Genomic DNA, 20,762 nt, shown 5'->3' on the forward strand with positions numbered 1-20,762 from the left:
AGAAAGCCAAGTTTCTGTAAGGCAGATAAAATCAAAATCGCAACACATGATATAGTTCATCGCCACACACTTATAACGACGTGGCTGCCTTCTCAACTTTGGGAGTCATACGCATTCACGAGGAGGTGCTCTGCCACTGCGTGTACGCCAAATTAATTTATTTTAAATACATCATGATGATTCAGGATTTATCGGTAAAATTTTGAGGTGACGTCATCACATTGTTGGTGGGGACGATTAGACACATTTTGGTTAGCAAACATTGACAGACGACGCACAGAATGAAATAAACTCAGAGTTATAGTGGAAACGAACTTTAAATCCACACTAAACTATGATAAGTGAAAAATGAATGGCAATGTGTAATAGTTAGCTCTTATCATTATTTATACACATAAGAATTTATGTAGTTTGGAGACTACTTTAGCCTGACTTCGTATGCGTCAAGAGTAAACATATTACAAGGAACCTGACATTTGAAATGGGGGAAATAAAAAACGAGAACATCCAATAACCCTTAGCAAACCAGCTAAGTTGTGAGAAAGGATAATAAAGAAGAGTAATGATGTACACACTGTTTGTTAATGTGAAGTCAGTGGTGGGTGACGCAGTAAAAGAGGTGTGTTAGGAATAGATGCAAGAATGGAAGAAGCTAGAACAAGAAAATTATACACCCCTGAACTACAATCAAACGAGCCTAGTTTCTTAGATACAGGGCAAAATTTAATAATCCTGTGAAATTTAATTTGTTATTCAATAGTTATACAAGAATATTCTTTTTTAAAATGTAAATAGAATTTTGAGACAATGGATATTATTTGTGTAATAAAATTTCCAACACTAATAGACGGAAACGGCGCAAATGTGTATACGAAAAATATTCGACGTATCAGCGTTATCTGATGAGTTCACAATTGATAAAACTCTACTTTTCATAATAATTGCACGTTATTCTATCTGTTCATCTAATTAAACGAAAGCAAACTCAACTTTTCCGCTGAAATTAATAAACACAGTTTTTTAACCTTGTTACCTCAATCGGCTATACTATAAAAAGCTCGCTGACCATCGCATCTCCAATTACTGATCCAATTAGGAAAAAAAGTTGACTTAGCTTCTTGTTTGTTCGTCTCGGCTTGGAAACGGAGGTTACATAAAGGCAGAAACGGGCGAGACACAAACAACCCTAGTGATCTAACCCGGTCACGTTATGTGGAACGATATGTTGTTGTTGTCGTCGGAGATCCAAATTCACCAAGTTTGTTTACCTACCTGTGGCTTGTAATTTCCAAACGAAATCCAATCTATAAGTGGCTTCTGTTTGTTGGCCGTGTAATATTAGAGCAATCACGAACCCTACCAATATCACAATGTTGACGTACTGTTGCGTCAAAGTCGTTTCGCTGAAACATCACATTAAGGAATTACCTCACGAAAAGACAAAGCTTCTGGAATGCAATATTGTTAATGGGGGTGGATGTGCCGGGTGATTAGGTCGACGGAGAATTTGAGAGTCATCAATTTAGCTTACTCAACTGTCTTTAAGTGAAAAAAAATTCGAAAAGTTTTTGTTACTTTATAATTACTTATATTTTATCTGTCGGGCTACTTATTACAGAAACTTAAGCTTAAATACAAAAACATAAGATAAGGAAATGAAAGACCATGTGTAAACATGACCTTTCATTTCTTTGATGGTTGAAATTACTTTATCCTGATGCCCGAAAGGAAAATTGGGGCCATCATGAACGTAGGAAAGAAATTATAGGCGAAGAATCCACATAAACGTCTTTCTAGAAACAGAAAAATTTGACCTGAATACTACGATTTAGCAGGAAATAAAGACAATATTTTTGTTTTATAAAAGTACTTACTATTATTTTCTGAAAATATAATTGTAATATATTTTGTAGATATAGGTAGTACTACATGATCGGGAAGGAATCGTCTATTAACCATTGAAATTTATTACTTTTTAAAATCTTTTGGTAACTTATTAGCATTATTGACGATTTATTTTTTCGCCAGCTTTGAATTCAGTTAGACGTTCATGTAATTTTGTCTGAACTGCAGTTATATTTTTTTTATTTTTTTCCAGGTATAAATTAATTATGTCTTTTGGGTGAAAATCAAAATTAATTTCTTTATTGTGGTCAAAAAGTTGTATAAATACATGTAATGTTCCGTTATTGAAAGGTTTTGTGTAAATAAGTTCATATTACAGCTTTTTAATAATAAAAAGTCAGTATTCTTTTCATATTGAAATATTTTCAATAAGCTTTAAAGCTGTATAAATATTCCGTTTCTGAAATGTACATCAATTCATATTAAGAGGCAATTCATAACTGGAAATGCGTGGGAGGAATTTTTTGTAGAAGTATTCAGTCATTAATATTAGAAACTCTTGTATCGTTTGGATGAATGCCAGTTTTTTTCTAATATTTAATTCAAAATAATTAAAGAAATATTTAGTAAATTATGTTGTGCCATCTTTGAAATAAATCATATACTGGTACTTTAATGATCGAATGTTCCATTAATTTTAAAATTTCAGAGCTTCTTAAAATCATTTCTCGTCGAGAATGTTTTTCATCAGCATAGTGCGTTTCCCTCTCAGAAATAATTAAGAGTATTATTCAAAATCAATTAGGTTGTCTGTTTTTGTTTGCTCCCTTATTTTCTTTTTTGTTTAGAATCTTAAATAAGTGTTTTGTTTTGTATTTTCTTACATATTGGGTTTTACGTTGACGTTTATGTCCTTATAATAGGTTCCCAAAAGCAGAATTAAGATGATTATTATTATTATTATTAACTACAATAAATTCTGCAAAACAAAGCAAAAGCCAGTTAAGGAGATTAACCTCAGGACTCAGGTATAACAATTAAACAACTTATAAGAATATCTTAGTAAAGGTAATGTTTAAAAAAAGACATATATGTAAAGGTCAAACATATGGATGCATACTGAAAACGTAACATATCCAACAGAACTGTATAATCCATAAAGTGAAAAACTAATCATAAAAAATAAACAATTGTAAAAGGGCAACTACTTTCCGTCTCTGTAGAATAGACATGGTACAATAATAATAATGTTTATTACGGATATATACCAATACATTTGCTAAAGAGAGAGAATGTAAATACATATAAACAAAAGAATATGTTACAAATTCAGTTCTTTTCGACATTCAGTCCTAAAACTACTTGGATAACAATTAAAAATATTTATGCTAGGATGCTTATTTACTGTTAGTTTAATTCGTGTAATGGGCGAATTTTGCCCATAGTTTGTTCGGTGAAAATATATTTTGAAAAGAGGCGAGTTTCTAGATAGAACTACAGGCACAGCGAGATGAAAAAGTTCTAAGATAGGCGTACATTTTAAAAAACTATTGATAACCTTATAACAAAAATAAATGTCAAAGAACATGCGTCGACTACAAAGTAGCGGTAAACCAAATTAGGAACACAGAGTTTTGTATTGATCCTGAGCATAACAAACGCGATTCTTAAAACAAAGAAATTTGATGAATTTCCGTTGTATTTTTTCGATGCGATCCGCATAAAATTTGTACCTTGGGGACCAAATAACAGTCCCATATTCCAGTATTGACCTCACAAAGGCGCCGTACAGAACTGTAAGGGCTCTAGTACTCGTGAAGGAGACCGTAATCCTTTTAATGAAACCAAGCATACGATTAGCTCGAGAAATTACGGTTTCGAGGTGCAAATTGAATGAGAGTTTTGCGTCAATTAGAAATCCTAAGTCCTTGATTGACTGCACACATTGAAGTTCAGCGCCGTTTAAAATATACCTGGGTTTAGTTTTGTTTAACTTGCGACTAAATCTAATGCATTTACATTTGTCTAAAGCTAGATCTAAGTCATTTAACGAGCACCATTTTGTGAAACTATTCAAGTCAGTCTGGATATATTTTTCATCACTGTTTTTGGAAACTTGTTTAAAGAGCTTTAAATCATCTGCGAACATGAGCAATTTGCAATGATGAATAACCGACTTGACGTCATTTATGTATATTGAAAATAGAAATGGACCAATGTGTGAGCCCTGAGGTACCCCAGAGGTTACTAAGGCAGAGCTAGAGCAAAAGTCATTTATTTTAACTGAATGAGTTCTATTAGTTAAATACGACTCTAGCCATGACAGGAGTGTACCGTGGATTCCGATTTTATTTAATTTGAATAAAAGGCGTTGGTGATTGACGGAATCAAATGCTTTCCGGAAGTCTGTGTACACGGCGTCAACCTCATAGCCACTTTCCAGAGATTTATTTATAAAATTGGTGTATAAAAATAGGTTAGTAACTGTCGATCGTCCACTATAGAAGCCGTGTTGTTCATCTACTATTAAGTGTTTAAACTTTTCAGTAAGTCGTGTAGTGATAATTTTATCGAGCACTTTTGGAATACATGATTGTATAGATATGGGCCTATAGTTTGTGACGTTGGCTCTGTCGCCAGCTTTGTGTATAGGTTTTAAGAAGCTATGCTTCCAAAAAGTAGGAAATTGACCATTTTTTAAGGAAAGATTAAAGATATAGAAAATAGGAAGACATAATTCATTTGAGCAGTGTTTAATAAAGGAAGGGGAAATGCCATCAGGTCCTGCACCTTTTGAGGGATCAATTTCATTAAGGCTTTGTAGTACTTCTTCTGCGTATAACTTGATGGTACTTGTAAATATTGGCGTTTCAATGTTTACATTATCATTTTTCGGAAGACTTTTCAGTTTGTAAACAGACTGGAAGTAATTCAGAAACATGTCTGCTATTTCTTTGCCGTTAAATGCTTTGACGTTTCCGAAATAGGTAACATTAGGAACTATTTTAGTATCACATCTTTTATTTTTAGCAAAACTCCAGAAAGTGGCAGCATCGTCAACGATTCGACTCTCGATATTACTAATATATGCTTGGTATTCAGATTGTACGGTATCCTTGCACAGTTTTCTTAACGTGCTGAATTCAGCGTAGTAAAATTCAGTTTTATACAATTTAAATTGTTTGTGTGCAAATCGTTTGGCGTGTATTAACCTAATTAATTCAGTACTGAACCACAACGGAAAGTTTTTACTTATTTTCCTACGTTTTGGCACAAAAATATCAATTACATAGAGTAAAACATTGTACAGCAATTCCACACAAACATCTACATCAGGGCAAGTTAAAATGTTTGACCAGTCAACAGAGCTTAAAAAAGATTTTATATCGAGATAGTTTGCGTGCTGGAAGTCATAGTAAAAATCTAATGTGAAATCTAACTCATTGTAATCTAAAATATCGCAATTTATGAGAATAGGCGGATGGTGTTTATCAATGGGAAGTAGTGGACTATCTTGACTGATAGAAATGTCCCAATTTGCAAATACTAGATCTAATATTACAGAGTTCTGGTTTACAACATGATTATATTGGGACAGACCCAGAAACGCAAAATTGTCACAGATCCCAGCACTAACTTCGTTTAAACCGCTAGTCGCATGTAGACCAGCGCTGCTTGAGTCCTGAGACCATTCCAGATTTGGCAAGTTGTAGTCCCCGGCAATAATGACGGAGCAATCGTTGTAAGTTTGCACCAGGTGGGTTACCGTAGAAACATGGCTTTCGTAAAAGGTTTTAGTAGAACCTGGGGGACAGTAAACGGATCCTACTAGAAACACTTTTTCTCCGGCTGTGAGGCGACACCACACTTCTTCCCGATCTACATTTACGTTAACGAGTTGTGAAGTGATCGAACTTTTGACTGCTATAAGGACACCACCACCTTTTAGTTTTGAGCTAGTTTGACTAGACCTATCTTTTCTGTAAATCTGGTAAGTTTCATCAACAATTTCGCTGTCGTAAATTCCGTCGTCTAACCAGGTTTCAGTCAATATGATCACATCGTAGTCATTGCTGAGAATGGCTGTATAGAGTTGGTCGAGTTTGCTTTTCGTACCTCTAACATTTTGGTAATAAATCGCTAGTGAGTTTCTTTTCACGTTTCCGAGTCAATCCATCTTGGATGTCTTCGATGGTGTAATTGTTTTGGTTTTCTCCTTAAAGTGAATAAATTTTTTGATAGCAATGGACTTAGGCCAAAAGCAAGGGTCCAGAAGTTGTGCAGTATGAGTTACAGGAATTCCAACTTTGAAGCTTTTATATTCCTTAGATTTGACGTTTAATTCAGTGCAGTCTACGTGCAAATTAGAGTCCGACAGTTTATTCTGTATGTAACTGGTTACATGATCTGTAGTACAGTCCAGACCAATTTTTGAAACGTGTATAAAAGATTTTGGAATCACAGGTTTCAAAATATTGTCAGCATTACCAGTTCCAAATTTGATTCCGCTGGGGCGTTTTTTCCGTCGATGAGTTTGTACTTGCCATGTGTGATCATCATTTTCAGATTCTGGCTGCGGATCATCTTGGGTTGGTGAGTTTAGAGGTAGGGATTTGGGTATCTTTTTCGTCACCTCTAGCCGCTGTGGCGTTTTGACGTAAGGGGTTTGGTCCACTGGTGTTTTGGATGAGCTGAGAGGCTGTATGGTTGGGTTTACTTCGACTTTTTCTGATTCATTGGTTGGTGACTTTTTAAATGAGACGTGGTTTTCAATTGATAGCAGTTTTACCAGTTCTTTGTTGCTTTCAACTACAACGTCGAATTTAACTTTTAAGTCATCAATTTCCCCCTGTAATTTGACCGTTTCTGATCTAACAGCAATTTGAATGATTTTGCTGAAATCAGCACTGTGCAGAAAGTTTATAATTTCGTTGCTTGAGGCAGATGAAGCACATTTCTCCGTGGATGCCTCTGAGATCATTTCACAACAACACTCAACAAGCTCGTTGTTGATAACTCTTACATTTGTAAGTCGAGGCACACATTTTGGGTGAAAAACAGTGTCACAGTTTATGCACTTGGGTCCGTTTACCGCTTTTAGCGAACAGTATTTGCACACGCGATTTGTCATATCGGACAACCACTTAAATTATTTTATTGACCGGCGGCTGAACACAAACGGTCGGCCGGAAGTAATAAAGTCTTTGAAGCACCGACAAGCGTCCGAACCCTGTGATGGTCAACGAGAAACGTACGACAAATTGAGGCAAAAATCCTTAGCTAGTACTTCACGAAAATAGAAAAATTTCGAGGTAAAAATTAGAAACTTGAAACATTCACGAATTAGTAGAAAAAGTACGTTGATAAAGAAGAAAATAAATTCAATTTATTACGAAAGATGTACTCGTAACATGGAATAAATTATGACTTAAAAAGAAATGGAAAAAAACTGCTTCTGGAGTGTCAGTGGTACAAAACATTAAAACAAAATTATTTTGGTGGCATTTTACGAAGTGGGAAAAATTGAAAGAGAAAGACAAGAAATAATAGAGAAAAGTACCTCGATAAAGAAGAAAAAAATCGACTCAACACGTAAAAAAAGAAAAGTACCAACCATACACTTGAAAACAAAAAATTGGTCTAAAGAGTTTAGACAGTACTTCCCTCGCTGTCGGAAACGTGACGACTGCATGTCTATTATGTTTTTTTTTTCGCAGTAGATTTCATTATTTTTTTTGAGTCACCCGGTATATGCAAATTCAAAAAATATGAATGGAATGATAAATTACAAGTACAGACTCATCATATTTTGTATATTCTAGATAGGATTTATTCGGCAAACTTTTGAGCTGACGTCATCAGTTTTTTGTAGAAGATAACCAAATATATTTTGACTAAAAATTTATTATGCTCTTTATAACCTTAAATCATCTGCAAGATTTTAAAACATTCGGTTCTGGAGTTCCTGATTAAATCAATAAAATACATTTACCGATTCATTAATTTTTTTGGGTCACCCTGTATATGCAAATCCAAAAACTATGAATGGAATGATAAATCACAAGAAAAGACTCATCATATTTTGTACATTTTAGATAGGATTTATTCAGCAAAATTTTGTGGTGACGTCATAAATTTTTTAGGGGGGGATAATAAATACAACGAATCATCAATAAGACGTTGTCCTCATTAACAGGAAGTTTAGAAAAACGATGGACGTTCAAAGAGTAAACAGGACAAAAGAAAGAAGAATTTATCAAGAAACACCAAAGTGAACCAGTAACTCACAATTTGTGTGAGTGCTCACTTCTAAAGACGAAGGCCGAATTCTCATTAAAAATCTGAAAAGTAAAATACAGAAGATGGAAGTGAAGAGAAATGAATGAAAGGAACGAAAAACAAAATCTGTACAAAGAGGAAGTAGAAAAAGCTAAATGAGCGAGTTCGGAACCTATCACTATACACACTAAAGCCTGATTATATCTCATTATTCATTAATGTATTAGAACTAGAAAAAACCAGAGACTAAAATTTACCCATTTTTGAGTGGGATTATCTTCGACTGTACAGAGTGCTTTGTTTTCGAAGTATGGCACAGAACTCAGTTTTTTTAAATAGAATACCATATATATTTTTCATATTCTCATTCGCCTCTTCCTAGACTGTATAACCATAGTTTATCTTTTTTTTGCAATACAAGGATTCGGAAAAAATCGCAATAATGTGTACGGCTTTGTTACGGTATCAATTAAATAAAATTTTAATATACACAGCGTTTATAAAAAAATAAGTTTACAACTCTCAAATATCGATATTTCAGTTGCTTCAAAATGAACATCCTGTATTTTTAAGACATCTTACTCTATTTTTTGTTCTCTTTCTTAAAAAAGTAAAAAATAGCAATAACTTCTACTAACTTTAACTACAGAAAACACTTAAAAATGGAGAAAGATACAAAAAATGGAATACGATGCAGTAATAATATACAGGTGCTCTATTTAAAATAAACTAAAATATCGACATTTGAAACTTAGAATAATTGTTTTTTTAATTTTATTCACACTATAATAAAGCGCACAAATTAGTGTAACACAAATTTCAAAAATAACCCTATTGTGAGATTTTTGTGAACTCTTATATTGCAAAAAATTTCAAGAAAATTGGAATAATGTGGCAACGTCGCCTCAGAATTTCAAAAATAAACTTTGGCTGGAAGGAGTAAGAAGTGGCCAGTCAAAATATAAAAAATGTATGGGATGTTTTACTAAAAAAAAACGAAGTGGTGTGTTCCGCCTTAAAAACAGTTAAATATATTAGTTGAAAATAATTTAGTTTATGGTCCTCATAAACATTGATCAATGGCTTCCAAATTTCTCTACCGGGTGTCTGGAAAATGACGGATTAAACCCATGGAGATTTTTTATGTAAATTATTTAAACCAATTTTGGGGGCTTCGGTGTTCTATTTTTGGAAAATTCAGATCTTACCTGTTTTTGAGTTAATTTTGGGACGCCGTCTTTTTTTTTGAAAAATTTAAAACCATTTCAGCTTCTAGGTATTCCTGTTTGGAAAGAATTTGAAAGTGCTTTGGAGCCTCTAGTGCCTTTTGTTATAATAATTTAATTAAATTTCTTAAAGGATACGTCGTTTTCTTAAATCAGTCTTATCTTAGTAGGCATATCACCACCCACCCGCCCTCTCTTTTTTAGTTAGAGTGTATATCATTTGCCAAAATCGGGCTTATTTTAGCAGGTACTAGCAACGCCCGCCCGCCCTCTATGTTCATAGAGGGACCTCTTGCCAAAATCAGTCTTATCTTAGCAAGTACTAACCCCGCTCCCCTACCCATGCTCTTCTCATTCAAAGAAGTACTACATTTTCTATTAGACCAAACAAAATGAATCATTGAAATGGAGGCGGAGTTGGTGGGCTGGGTTAATTTTATGTTCTTCTGTAGAATGGGAGTGCACTATTTACTTAAAGATTTATTTCTTATTTTGCAAGAAAATATGAGAACTGGTGGGTGGGCGGGGCCAATTTTAACTTTTTCCTGCGGAACCTTTGATAAGTAAGCAAACCCATGCACCTCCTCTTCGTTCTAGTGACGACTCTTAATATTGTTCAATCCTATTTTAGCAAGTAGCCCCGCCCACCCACCCTCTCTTTTTTCAGAGGGTATGTCATTGCCAAAATCAGTTTTATCTTAGCAAGTACTGGTGACTAACTTTAACAAAAAATGATCAAAATTTTGAAACATTACGAGTTTACTTATACGAGTATGCACAGGGCAGGAATTTTGAACATCTTTTCTAGTTGGTTGGTTATGCTTCAATGGATTTTTTTTTGTTGGTTTTGGTTTTGTTTATAATTTATAAATCTCTTATTCAATGATTTTTATTTGATTTATTTATTAATGAAAAATAACAGCTTCTTTTATTAATAATAATGCACAGCGATTAATGACTACTGGTTTTTATGGTTATTGATCTAAAAAAAAATAAAAGGTGAATTTCAGTCACCACCAGTAAGCCGGAGATATTCACGCATTAGGTGCCTGCAGTGTTGCCAATTTTACTTTTATAAAATTACGTTTTTTTCGTAATCTATGTACATCATAAAGATTTTTTTTTAATTGTTTTAGGACTCCTGAAAACCCCGTACATAACGTACTGGACAGTTAATACATCATTTTCCAGACACTCGGTATAGCTAGACAAAAAAAGTGTTTTAAGGTTATTTAAACAGACCTACAAGGACAATCAAATAAGTCCAGTTTCTTAGATAAATTGTGAAAAATGATTTTGAAAAATTTATTTTTCATTACAACGCTTGTACTGGCTGTCCGGAATGTCACAAACACACATATTTTTGAGAATGTTGAAATACCTACAAGAAAATGGCATAAAGATATGGTTTTATTCTAATCCGTTACACAGACTGTTCCAAAAATAACGCATAAGCCTTGTTAAGCTCCGAGAAAATCGAACAAAAATCTTGCACCAACTTTTTGAAAATATGAAACAATTTCAAATTAACTTCGTAATTATAATTGTTTCTATGAACAGCATGTTTAATAGGCAGTTAAGTAAATAGTTATTAATGATTTAACAATAATTTGTTAGAATACGCTCTACAATGTCATTTTTGACAATTATGATCGAAATCGTATCACGAATTACGAGTTAAATCTTCAATTTTGAGAGTTTAATATTTGAAAAAATTTGATTCAGGGATTTTTTTACCCATTTTTTTTTCGAGTTCCCCAAAGCGCTTATGCATCATTTTTGAAACATTTTATATAAAAACATAATTTTCTTTTGTCCAGCGTTGCCAAATCTATTTTATAATAATAAATGTAAGTTTGGACACGCTGAACGTATTTAATAAATATTACATTATATATTTTAAATAGCAACGTGCCAAATTTCAGCGTAGTGAATTAATTTTTAAGATAAACTGTAACATTTTGTTTTATTATTTTCCAAAAATTTAAAAGTTTAAGGTAAAAATAAAACTTAGCGTGCCTTTTATTAGAGCCAGGTTAAAAATTTACTAACACACTGCAATATCGACTATATAATTAACAACTAATGGGAATTTCATTTTCAGTTTATTTCACCTGTCACAAAAAAATAAGCATACCAACAGTAAATTTTTTCTTGCTTAAATAATAATAATAATGATTTGTTCCAAAATGAAAAATCCATCACCTGTTGAAAAATCTTCATTATATAGTTTAATTATTCTAATACTAGCACTTAAAATTTGAGACGTTCTTGTTACGGATTGTCAATTTGAAATTTAAAACTGGAAAGGTTATAATCAATGAAAATAAAATGGAACATAACCTTAAATTATTTCACACTAGAATAAATCCTTAAAATTGACACTGGCAATGTTGACAGTGTTGTATTTTCGAAGAAAGTGCGGTGTTGGTTAATTTTGGATTATAGAATATACAAAAAAGTTAAGGATAGTGTAAAATCGCCTTAATATTAATGTAAATATTTGGTTTTTCGTGTAATCATGTTAACGCCTTTTGCTATTTTTTTTCTTAATGTTAAAATAAGTAAAATAATATTTTTACATACAAGTATTTCAGTAGTGAGAAAGTTCAATAACTAAACTACATTCCAACTTTGTAAAATTAAATACACACGTCAGCAAAAACGACGTAAACTATCAAATCGATAGTAATTTTTTAGCGTATGAACTAACATACACCCTATAACTTAAAAATGTCTGTCTAATAATTAAAATGTAGGTAACAGTCTCTTAGTTATTAAATTTTAGCAATTACTCGTGTATTTTCTTGAGCAAAGCCATGACTTTGTATGAAACCTATAAAGTTTCTACTTTCTTAATTAAAGACATTTAATAAATAGTTCACAGAAAATTCAGTTTCGTACATGGCACGATAAAAGTTAAGACTTTTTGTAAAAAACAGTCGAACCAACCCGGCGCATCCACCATTTTCGAAAGTGAAAATAAAAATAACCACTTACCCCTTGGGTACACATAAAAATCTCTGTATGGCGTGCACTTCTTTGGTGTATGCTATATAAGCAGCAATAAATCCTGCCATTCCACCCAACAGGATGATTGTCTTGAATAGCGAAATAAGGACTTGATAAACGGCGCACGCAATCATCGAGATCAGGACGAGCAGTAAAAGATACTGAGAAAACAGAATAAAACATGTTGGTAGGTGATAGAACGTGGGAAAGTTCAATTCAACTCACATCTATCAAGAAGTAGGGCTTGCAGTCTTTGTTTTCGTTATTCAACGAGTAAATAGTAAAGTTCGTACAGTTGGTATCGACAATGGTCGAATTGAGACAGTGTATTTCGTCGGGAATAGACGTCTGAAAGAGTAAATTTAACAACACGAGAAATGGTAACAATTGGGTACTTACTGCGTGCAACATAACTAAACCATATATACAAACAGCCATGATGAAAGAAAAAATTTGAGCAACATTTCTGTTTCTGTGTATGAATTTTGACACGGCAAAGACCTTTAAATGAACGTCCTGAAACAGGTGGGTTAGTGATTAGTTGGTTGTTTGAGGGTCGGCACTTACCTCCATGTTGACGTTTTCTATGTAGACTATTATGGGTACTAAGACTAGGAGAAAAATAATTGGAATTGAGCATAAATATGCCGTGTCGTTCCTGAAACCATTAGTTAAGAAATTTTATTGAAGACAAGGTGACTCGTATTTTTCGAGTAAAGTAGAAAGTAAAGTGATAACAATGTATACCGCAAGCGGAAAATTATTTTCAATAACATTAGTTCCAATAATAATAATAATAATGTTTATTGTGCTGAGTATTTTGATAACCAATTTACACTGTTCATAAAAAAATGTAAAAAAAGTTGTTTAAAATAAATTGGTGTGAAACGATAATTGCAAAAGTTTTCGACAATGTAGAAAGCATTATGAACTAAATAATTTTACAGACAAACTTTGTATCTAGAGAAGGGCATTTTACTTTTTACCAATACTTAAAAATTAATTCGTTGAAAATATTCTAAAATATACTTCAATTTTTTATGTTGGTAAGTTAATTTTTTTTTATTAATTGAAAATGAAATAAATATTTAATTATTGTAGATCATGACCATTTAACGGTCCATTAAAATTCGTTAAAAAAATATTGGCTGCAATTTAAAAAATATAAATTTTCCGGTGCCGACTTATATCCGTCATATTTGCAATATACAAATTAAGCTAAAAATAATGGCGTTTATAGAATTTCAATATCTCTATCTGCTCTCAAGATATAAGACCGCAAAATTTTAAATGGATCATCCTGTATATCGCAGAACTGATCTGTTATCAAAATTAAATGTCCCTTGAATTGATTTAAAGTTACAATTTTCTGTTGACAAATTCGTATCTCGCAACCTGTAAAAATGATATTCTAAACTTTAAGAATTGTTTATAATATAAGAATTGAATCCCTTGAGTTTAAAAATTCTTAATACATGGACAAAAAATTGTACTTCAAAACTGATAATAAAAAAAATCAGAAGACACTGACATAATTAAAAACAGTGATACGGTACAGTTTGTTCACTAATTGTGGAACAAAGTAGACAAAATTCAAGTACAAAATTTGTAAAAGAAAATTAGCTAGTAGAAGCTTTTTTACTGTATTTCATTTCAAACAAAAATAGTCGACAATATTTCTGATACATACGATTTTTAGAGTTTGGTAAGCTGAAAACAGTGGTGAAATCGCGTTCGGAAATTTCGATAAATAATTGAGCTATAGATTTTTAAAAATACGTGATTCAAAAATTTCAAAAATTAAAAAAAAATTACATTACATTTTTCAACAACCAATTTTGTCAACAGCATAGAATGGAAATGAAAAAGTCATTATGTGCCCTCATAGCTGACCTTTCCATGTGCAGATTTGAGAGAGGAACTTGAATATTTTTCCGAAGATTATAACAAATTTGTATTTGGCAAACGAAAAACACACCCCGCACATTTGGTAAACAGCAGTTTAAAAAAATCAAGGGATGCTTAATATATTTTTCAGAAGGATTACAGGATTGACAATTATCTAAAATTAGTTGTAACAACAAAGAGTTTGAAAACTTCTAAAAATAAGACTAGAGTGTGTAGTGCAGATGTTAGTCCATCCCCCACTCTATTTCCGACACTGTCAACATATCTAGCTGGCGAAACACGTGACCTTTATTCTGTGTGATATGTGGGCGAAAGTCAATGTGGTATACACAATTAAAAAGTGGTTAAAAATTACGGAAAAGGGGCTCAAAATAACATATAATTTTTCTATTTTTAGACATCCCAAAATATCTTTTCATGGTAATTATAACTTCAGCGAAATAGAAAAATTAGAAAACAAATGTGAGGTGTTCAGTTTCCACAGATATAAAAATATCAGGTATATGGAAGTATTAAAATGGAAGACCGTTAGTAGACATGGACCAGAAAATAAAAAGATGAGAACAATATATAAAAGAAGTCTCTTGAAGACAAAATCATGGACAACATCAATAACCCAGGCGAAAATATTAACAGCCTTAAAACAACTTCAGGATAGCAAAACATCAGGACCAGACAATGTAGCTTTCCAACTAATTTTTATTAATTTAATTTAATTAATAAATTAAAAAAATAACTGAATAATTATCCTTATTAATTAATTATTATTTTATACTTTAGGACACTCAAAAATTAGGAAATAAAATTTAAAAATTAGGAAATCAAATCAGACATTCAAATTTACGAATATTTTGTTCTAAAAACATAGATTTCCTCAGCAAAAGAATCATATATACAGGGTGTTCAAAAAATTGCGCGCCAACTCTATTACACCTTGTTCAGGACTCTTTATGAAGCAGGGAAAAAATAAATTAAAATTTTCTTTTGTCCAAATAAAAAAGATATAGCCCTTCAAAGTTTAATTTTATTTTTTTTTGTGTTGGTACTTGAAATCAATCAAACTTCCATTATTCAAAATAATTTTGGAGGTATCTGGAATATCCATTATTTTTTCAAATGTTTCCGATGGTCATGACCCTATAGCTCGAAAAAGTAGGTTCCGAGTTTCCGTCTGTCTGTCCGCCGTCTGTGTCATTTTTGTTATTCAGATATTCTCCGAAACTACCGGACTGATTTTCATCAAATTTTATACGTGTGTTACGAATATCATGTAGATCGTAAAACCATAATCAAACTTTATCGAATCGTCCCGATCGTCGTGATGACGTCACCTCAAAACTGTACATAGCAAATGGGTTTCAAATTGTATAAAATAACATACTCTCCTGCAGGTGTCGTTTATGAATCCGTGTTGAATTTTTATCCAAGCAGGCATACAGATTTTTGGAAAAAAATCAAAGTTGCAAAATGTTTGAAATCTTGCGAACGTTTTAAAATTCTCACAAGCTTGGTAAATTTTTAATAATAATGTATTTGTTATTCCCCCCCAAAAAAACTTTGACGTCATGTCAAAATGTTTCCAAATAAATCCTATCTAAAATGTACAAAATTGTTTATACAGCGTGACTCAAAAAAATTAATGAATGAGTCAATTTATTTTATTGATTAAATCAGTAAAGCTTTATTCCATTTTCCCGAAGTTTTGGGAATACAATACTATTATTATTATTAGTATTAGACTACACCTATTTCATATCACAAAATTTTGTGAAGGAAAAACTCTTTTGACACATTCGCGTAAATTTCAATATTTTTCGAAAATGGCCAAATGAAATATGTACACCAATTTGTAAAATTTTCAAAAATATTGTCTCCCAGCCCGAATATTTCGAAAATCTTGCATCGAATCAATATGATAAATTCCAGAAGTTTTTGTGGATTTTTAGACAATTTTTCCAACACATGAATTTTTAAATTCCCTTACGAAATTTTTGACTTTCTTCAACCACCTTCCAAAATTACCCAAAGAAATTTTTTATAGGTTTCAATCCCTAGAAGTTATTTTCGGCTTCAGTTTGTCGAAAATTTCTGACGTTTTCCCAGAATCCCTCTTTTAAAATACAGCAATTTTTAAAATTCTGGACAAATAGTTTCATATGACAATTTGAAATTTTTAGTATTTTTTATTAAAGAGATTTTTTTTAGATTTCGTCTTCTGACAGCTATTTTCAGCTTTAGTTCTTGGAAAATTCGCACCAGTCTTCTTTAGGTGACAGTTTTTAAGATTAAAAAAGTTGACTTTCAAACTGAATAAATATTTCAAAAATCTTAACCCCCGACTATCTACACGTTATATTTTTTTAATCAACACGTAGACATCTATATTCCAGGATTTCTCCATCAGCTGAATTTTTAAGTTCCCTTACGAATTTTTTGACATTTTCAACCATTTTCCGAAATTACCCAAAGAGATTTTGTGTAGATTTCAGCCTTTAAACGTTATTTTCGGCTTCAGTTCGTCGAAAATTTGTATCATTTTTGCAATAGTCCTCTTTTAAAACATCGCAATTTCAAGGAAAAAAAAAATTGACCTTCAAACGGAATATTTCGAAAATCTCGCCCCGGAATCATAAACCGATTTTTTCAAAAGTTCAATTATTCAGTAATGAAGTACTACCTTAAAAATTACTTGAACAGATTCTTTTTTAAATTTTCACCTTCCGAAGTTATTCTCCGCTTCAATTTTTTGAAAATTCCTATCATTTTTCCAGAATCTCTTTTTTGAAATACGGTGATTTTTAAAAATGTGAAATGTACTTTCAAACTGAATATTTCGAAAATATTATTCTGGAACCATACATTTTTCAACTCAGCTTGTCGAGATCAATATGCCAGATTTATTTTATAGATTTTCTTTACATATATTTGAACATTATATACATATTTTTGTTTTAACTTGTATCGGTTCTCATAAAAAAATCGCAAAATCATATTTTGTATTACTTCAGGGGCGAGGGAAGTGCTGTCGAAATAATATTCGACCAATTTTCTTTCTATCTACCTAAATCTAAATGTAAGTGAACGTCAAATTGATGTAACGGAATTTTTTAATGATTTTTCTCGAACTTGTGAACGTAATAATGTACGGTTTAGTTGGTGTGCCATTTTTTTGAAGACCCTGTATATATATTGTTGTATAAGTGTTGTTTCCTTTGGTTGACAAAGAAACGAAGTTGACTTTTCTAATAGTGTCATTTCATACAATTTTCATTTTTTACTTCCCGAGCGTAAGCAAAGGAAGTATTGTAATCGAGTCCGTCGGCCGACTCTCTACTTTTACGTTTTCTCGATCTTTCATGACCCCTAGAAGACGAAGAAATAGGTCTCCCATTTCCGTCTGTCTGTCCGTCTGTCCGTCTGTCCGTCTGTCCGTCTGCCGTCCCGGATTTTTATTAGACAGATAATCTCCGAAAGTACTCGACCGATTGTTGTGAAATTTTGTACTTATATTAAGAATATCATGTAGATGGTAAAACGCTAACCAAAATTTGTCTAATCATCCCCACCACTAATGCGATGACGTCACTTCAAAATTGTACATAGTAAATGGGTTTTCAATTGTATAAAATAACATAGTCCTACACATGTAGTTTACAATTCTGAATCGACTTTTCACCCGAAACGTCCAGATTTTTGGAAAAAAAATCAAAATTATAAAACAACATTTTGAAATTTAATTTTTAATCTGCTAACCAGAATGCTTTGAAATGTTGCAGATGTTTTAAGGCTATAAAGAGCATCATAAATCTTTAGTCAAAAAATATTTGCTTATCCCCTCCAAAAACTTGATGACGTTAGCTCAAAAGTTTGTGGAATAAATCATATCTAAAATGTACAAAATATGATGAGTCTGTACTTGTGATCTATCACTCCATTCATATTTTTTGGATTTGCATATACAGGGTGACTCAAAAAAATTAATGAATGCGTAAATTTATTTTACTGATTTACTCAGAAACTACAAAACCGAATGCTTTGAAATCTTGCAGATGTTTTAAGGTTATAAAGAGCATAATAAATGTTTAGTCAAAATATATTTGCTTATCCCCTCCAAAAAATTGATAACGTCAGCTCGAAAGTTTGCCGAATAAATCCTATCTAAACTGTAAAAATATGATGAGTCTGTACTTGTAATTTATCACTCCATTCATATTTTTTGGATTTGCATATACAGGGTGACTCAAAAAAATTAATGAATGCGTAAATATATTTTATTGATTTAATCAGGAACTACAAAACCGAATGCTCTGAAATCTTGCAGATGTTTTAAGGTCATAAAGAGCATAATAAATGTTTAGTCAAAATATATTTGCTTATCCCCTCCAAAAACTTGATGACGTCAGCTCGAAAGTTTGCCAAATAAATCATTTCTAAAATGTACAAAATATGATCAGTCTGTACTTGTGATCTATCACTCCATTCATATTTTTTGGATTTGCATATACAGGGTGATTCAAAAAAATTAATGAAAGCGTAAATTTATTTTACTGATTTACTCAGGAACTACAAAACCGAATGCTTTGAAATCTTGAAGATGTTTTAAGGTTATAAAGAGCATAATAAATGTTTAGTCAAAATACATTTGCTTATCCCCTCCAAAAAATTGATGACGTCAGCTCAAAAGTTTGCCGAATAAATCCTATCTAAACTGTACAAAATATGATGAGTCTGTACTTGTAATTTATCACTCCATTCATATTTTTTGGATTTGCATATACAGGGTGACTCAAAAAAATTAATGAATGCGCAAATTAATTTTTTTGATTTAATCATGAACTGCAAAACCGAATGCTTTGAAATCTTGCAGATGTTTTAAGGTTATAAAAAGCATAATAAATGTTAGTCAAAATACATTTGCTTATCCCCTCCAAAAAATTGATGACGTCAGCTCGAAAGTTTGCCGAATAAATCCTATCTAAACTGTACAAAATATGATGAGTCTGTACTTGTAATTTATCACTCCATTGATTTTTTTTTTGGATTTGCATATACAGGGTGACTCAAAAAAATTAATGAATGCGTAAATTTATTTTATTGATTTACTCAGGAACTACAAAACCTAATTCTTTGAAATCCACTGCGAAAAAAAACATAATAGGCATGCAGTCGTCACGTTTCCGACAGCGAGGGAAGTACTGTCTAAACTCTTTAGACCAATTTTTTTTAACTATATACAGGATGTTTATTAAACATTGGGTAAAAATTTAGGGAGTTATAGGTGGGTTTATTTCATGATTTTTGTCTTTAAATGTTTTTCGGAAAGACGTTTTGTTTCGACGATACAGGCTGACAAATGTAAAGTAAAACCACTCATGCTCAGATTTAAATCCCTTCGTTTTTTATTTATGAGGCCATTTGCAAATATTAGCGGGTAGTAGTAGTTTTTGCAACACTCTGTATTTAAACCGCATGTTTGTCACATGTTTAGTAAACAGCCCGATATAAAAAAAAATTAGGCCATCATCAAAATTCAATAAGGCAAATATTGGGTGATTTTTTAAATTTCTGCTCTAGTTGGCCAAAACGCTTAGTGGTTTAAGTTTCAGTGCTGACGTACGCGTCGAGGTCAACTAGAGCAGAAATAAAAACAAATCACGTGGCATTTACAGTAAGTAGTAACTTAACTCTTTTGTTTTCATCTAATTTTAATTTTCAGTTGCTCTCTCGTAATCCCCTCATTAGTACGGAAATAATGTTTAATTTCTTAACTCAAATTCGTGGGAAAAGTCGCATTTTTCGTACAGAATAGAAAAAAATTCGTGTTAACATTTTATCTAAAAACTTATTTGTGTTGATAATCTGATTGTTACCTTTAATAATAGGTTGTCGTCGCAAGTTATAAATAAAAATAACGCTACAACAATTAGGCAAATGTGAAAAATTAACAAAGTCTGCCTTATCGAACCTCAATTCATTATTGTCAACCAATTTCAAGATATTTCCATAAAAACTGCTGATAACAAACAGTGAAAAATTAATTTACTTAAATTAAATTATTTCATTAGCGTTTTTAATTGCATTAACTTCTAATGCAACCCCTGTTATACTTTTTCTTCACTACATTATGGAGTAGTGTTTCACAGTTTTCTTTTGCTATAATTTTCTTGTTTTATTTGTAGACCACATTATAATGGTGAGTTACGAAAAGTCTCTAACAAGGTAGACGACTAATATCTTTTCCGTGTTCTACACCTACACCTTTAATTACACATAAAAGCAACCTGAAAGCAGGATCCGTGAAAATAGAGTTAATAATTCTGGATTCCTTTGATTCTGTGGTAGAAAACCTAACTCGAATTATTTATTACGCCACTAAAAAAATAAAATCCTTGACAGCAAAACACTTTTCACGTAATGCTGACCGCACCGCTCGAATTTATGTGGAGTCGTTATCACTTTACCTCACTTTATCCCCTATCTTTTCATTAACTT

The 20,762-nt window shown here is 32.1% G+C and overlaps 1 protein-coding gene across 5 annotated transcripts in view; it reads right to left on the reverse strand.

Annotated features, from left to right (window-relative positions):
* LOC135130705 (uncharacterized protein) overlaps window positions 1-20,762 on the reverse strand; it is a 573,502-nt gene that overhangs the window by 18,652 nt on the left and 534,088 nt on the right. For all 5 annotated transcript variants that reach the window (XM_064058149.1, XM_064058144.1, XM_064058145.1 and 2 more), the window contains 5 exons: window positions 12,930-13,020; window positions 12,762-12,878; window positions 12,588-12,710; window positions 12,351-12,523; window positions 1,273-1,403 (listed from right to left, as the gene is read on the reverse strand). In XM_064058149.1, coding sequence (XP_063914219.1) covers window positions 1,273-1,403; window positions 12,351-12,523; window positions 12,588-12,710; window positions 12,762-12,878; window positions 12,930-13,020 — 635 coding nt within the window. The remainder of the gene's footprint in view (window positions 1-1,272; window positions 1,404-12,350; window positions 12,524-12,587; window positions 12,711-12,761; window positions 12,879-12,929; window positions 13,021-20,762) is intronic.

This window comes from Zophobas morio, unplaced genomic scaffold (genome assembly GCF_036711695.1).
Source record: "Zophobas morio isolate AGI-343-1 ecotype UQ-CSIRO unplaced genomic scaffold, CSIRO_AGI_Zmor_V1 ptg000017l, whole genome shotgun sequence".
Classification (NCBI taxonomy): Eukaryota; Metazoa; Arthropoda; class Insecta; order Coleoptera; family Tenebrionidae; genus Zophobas; species Zophobas morio.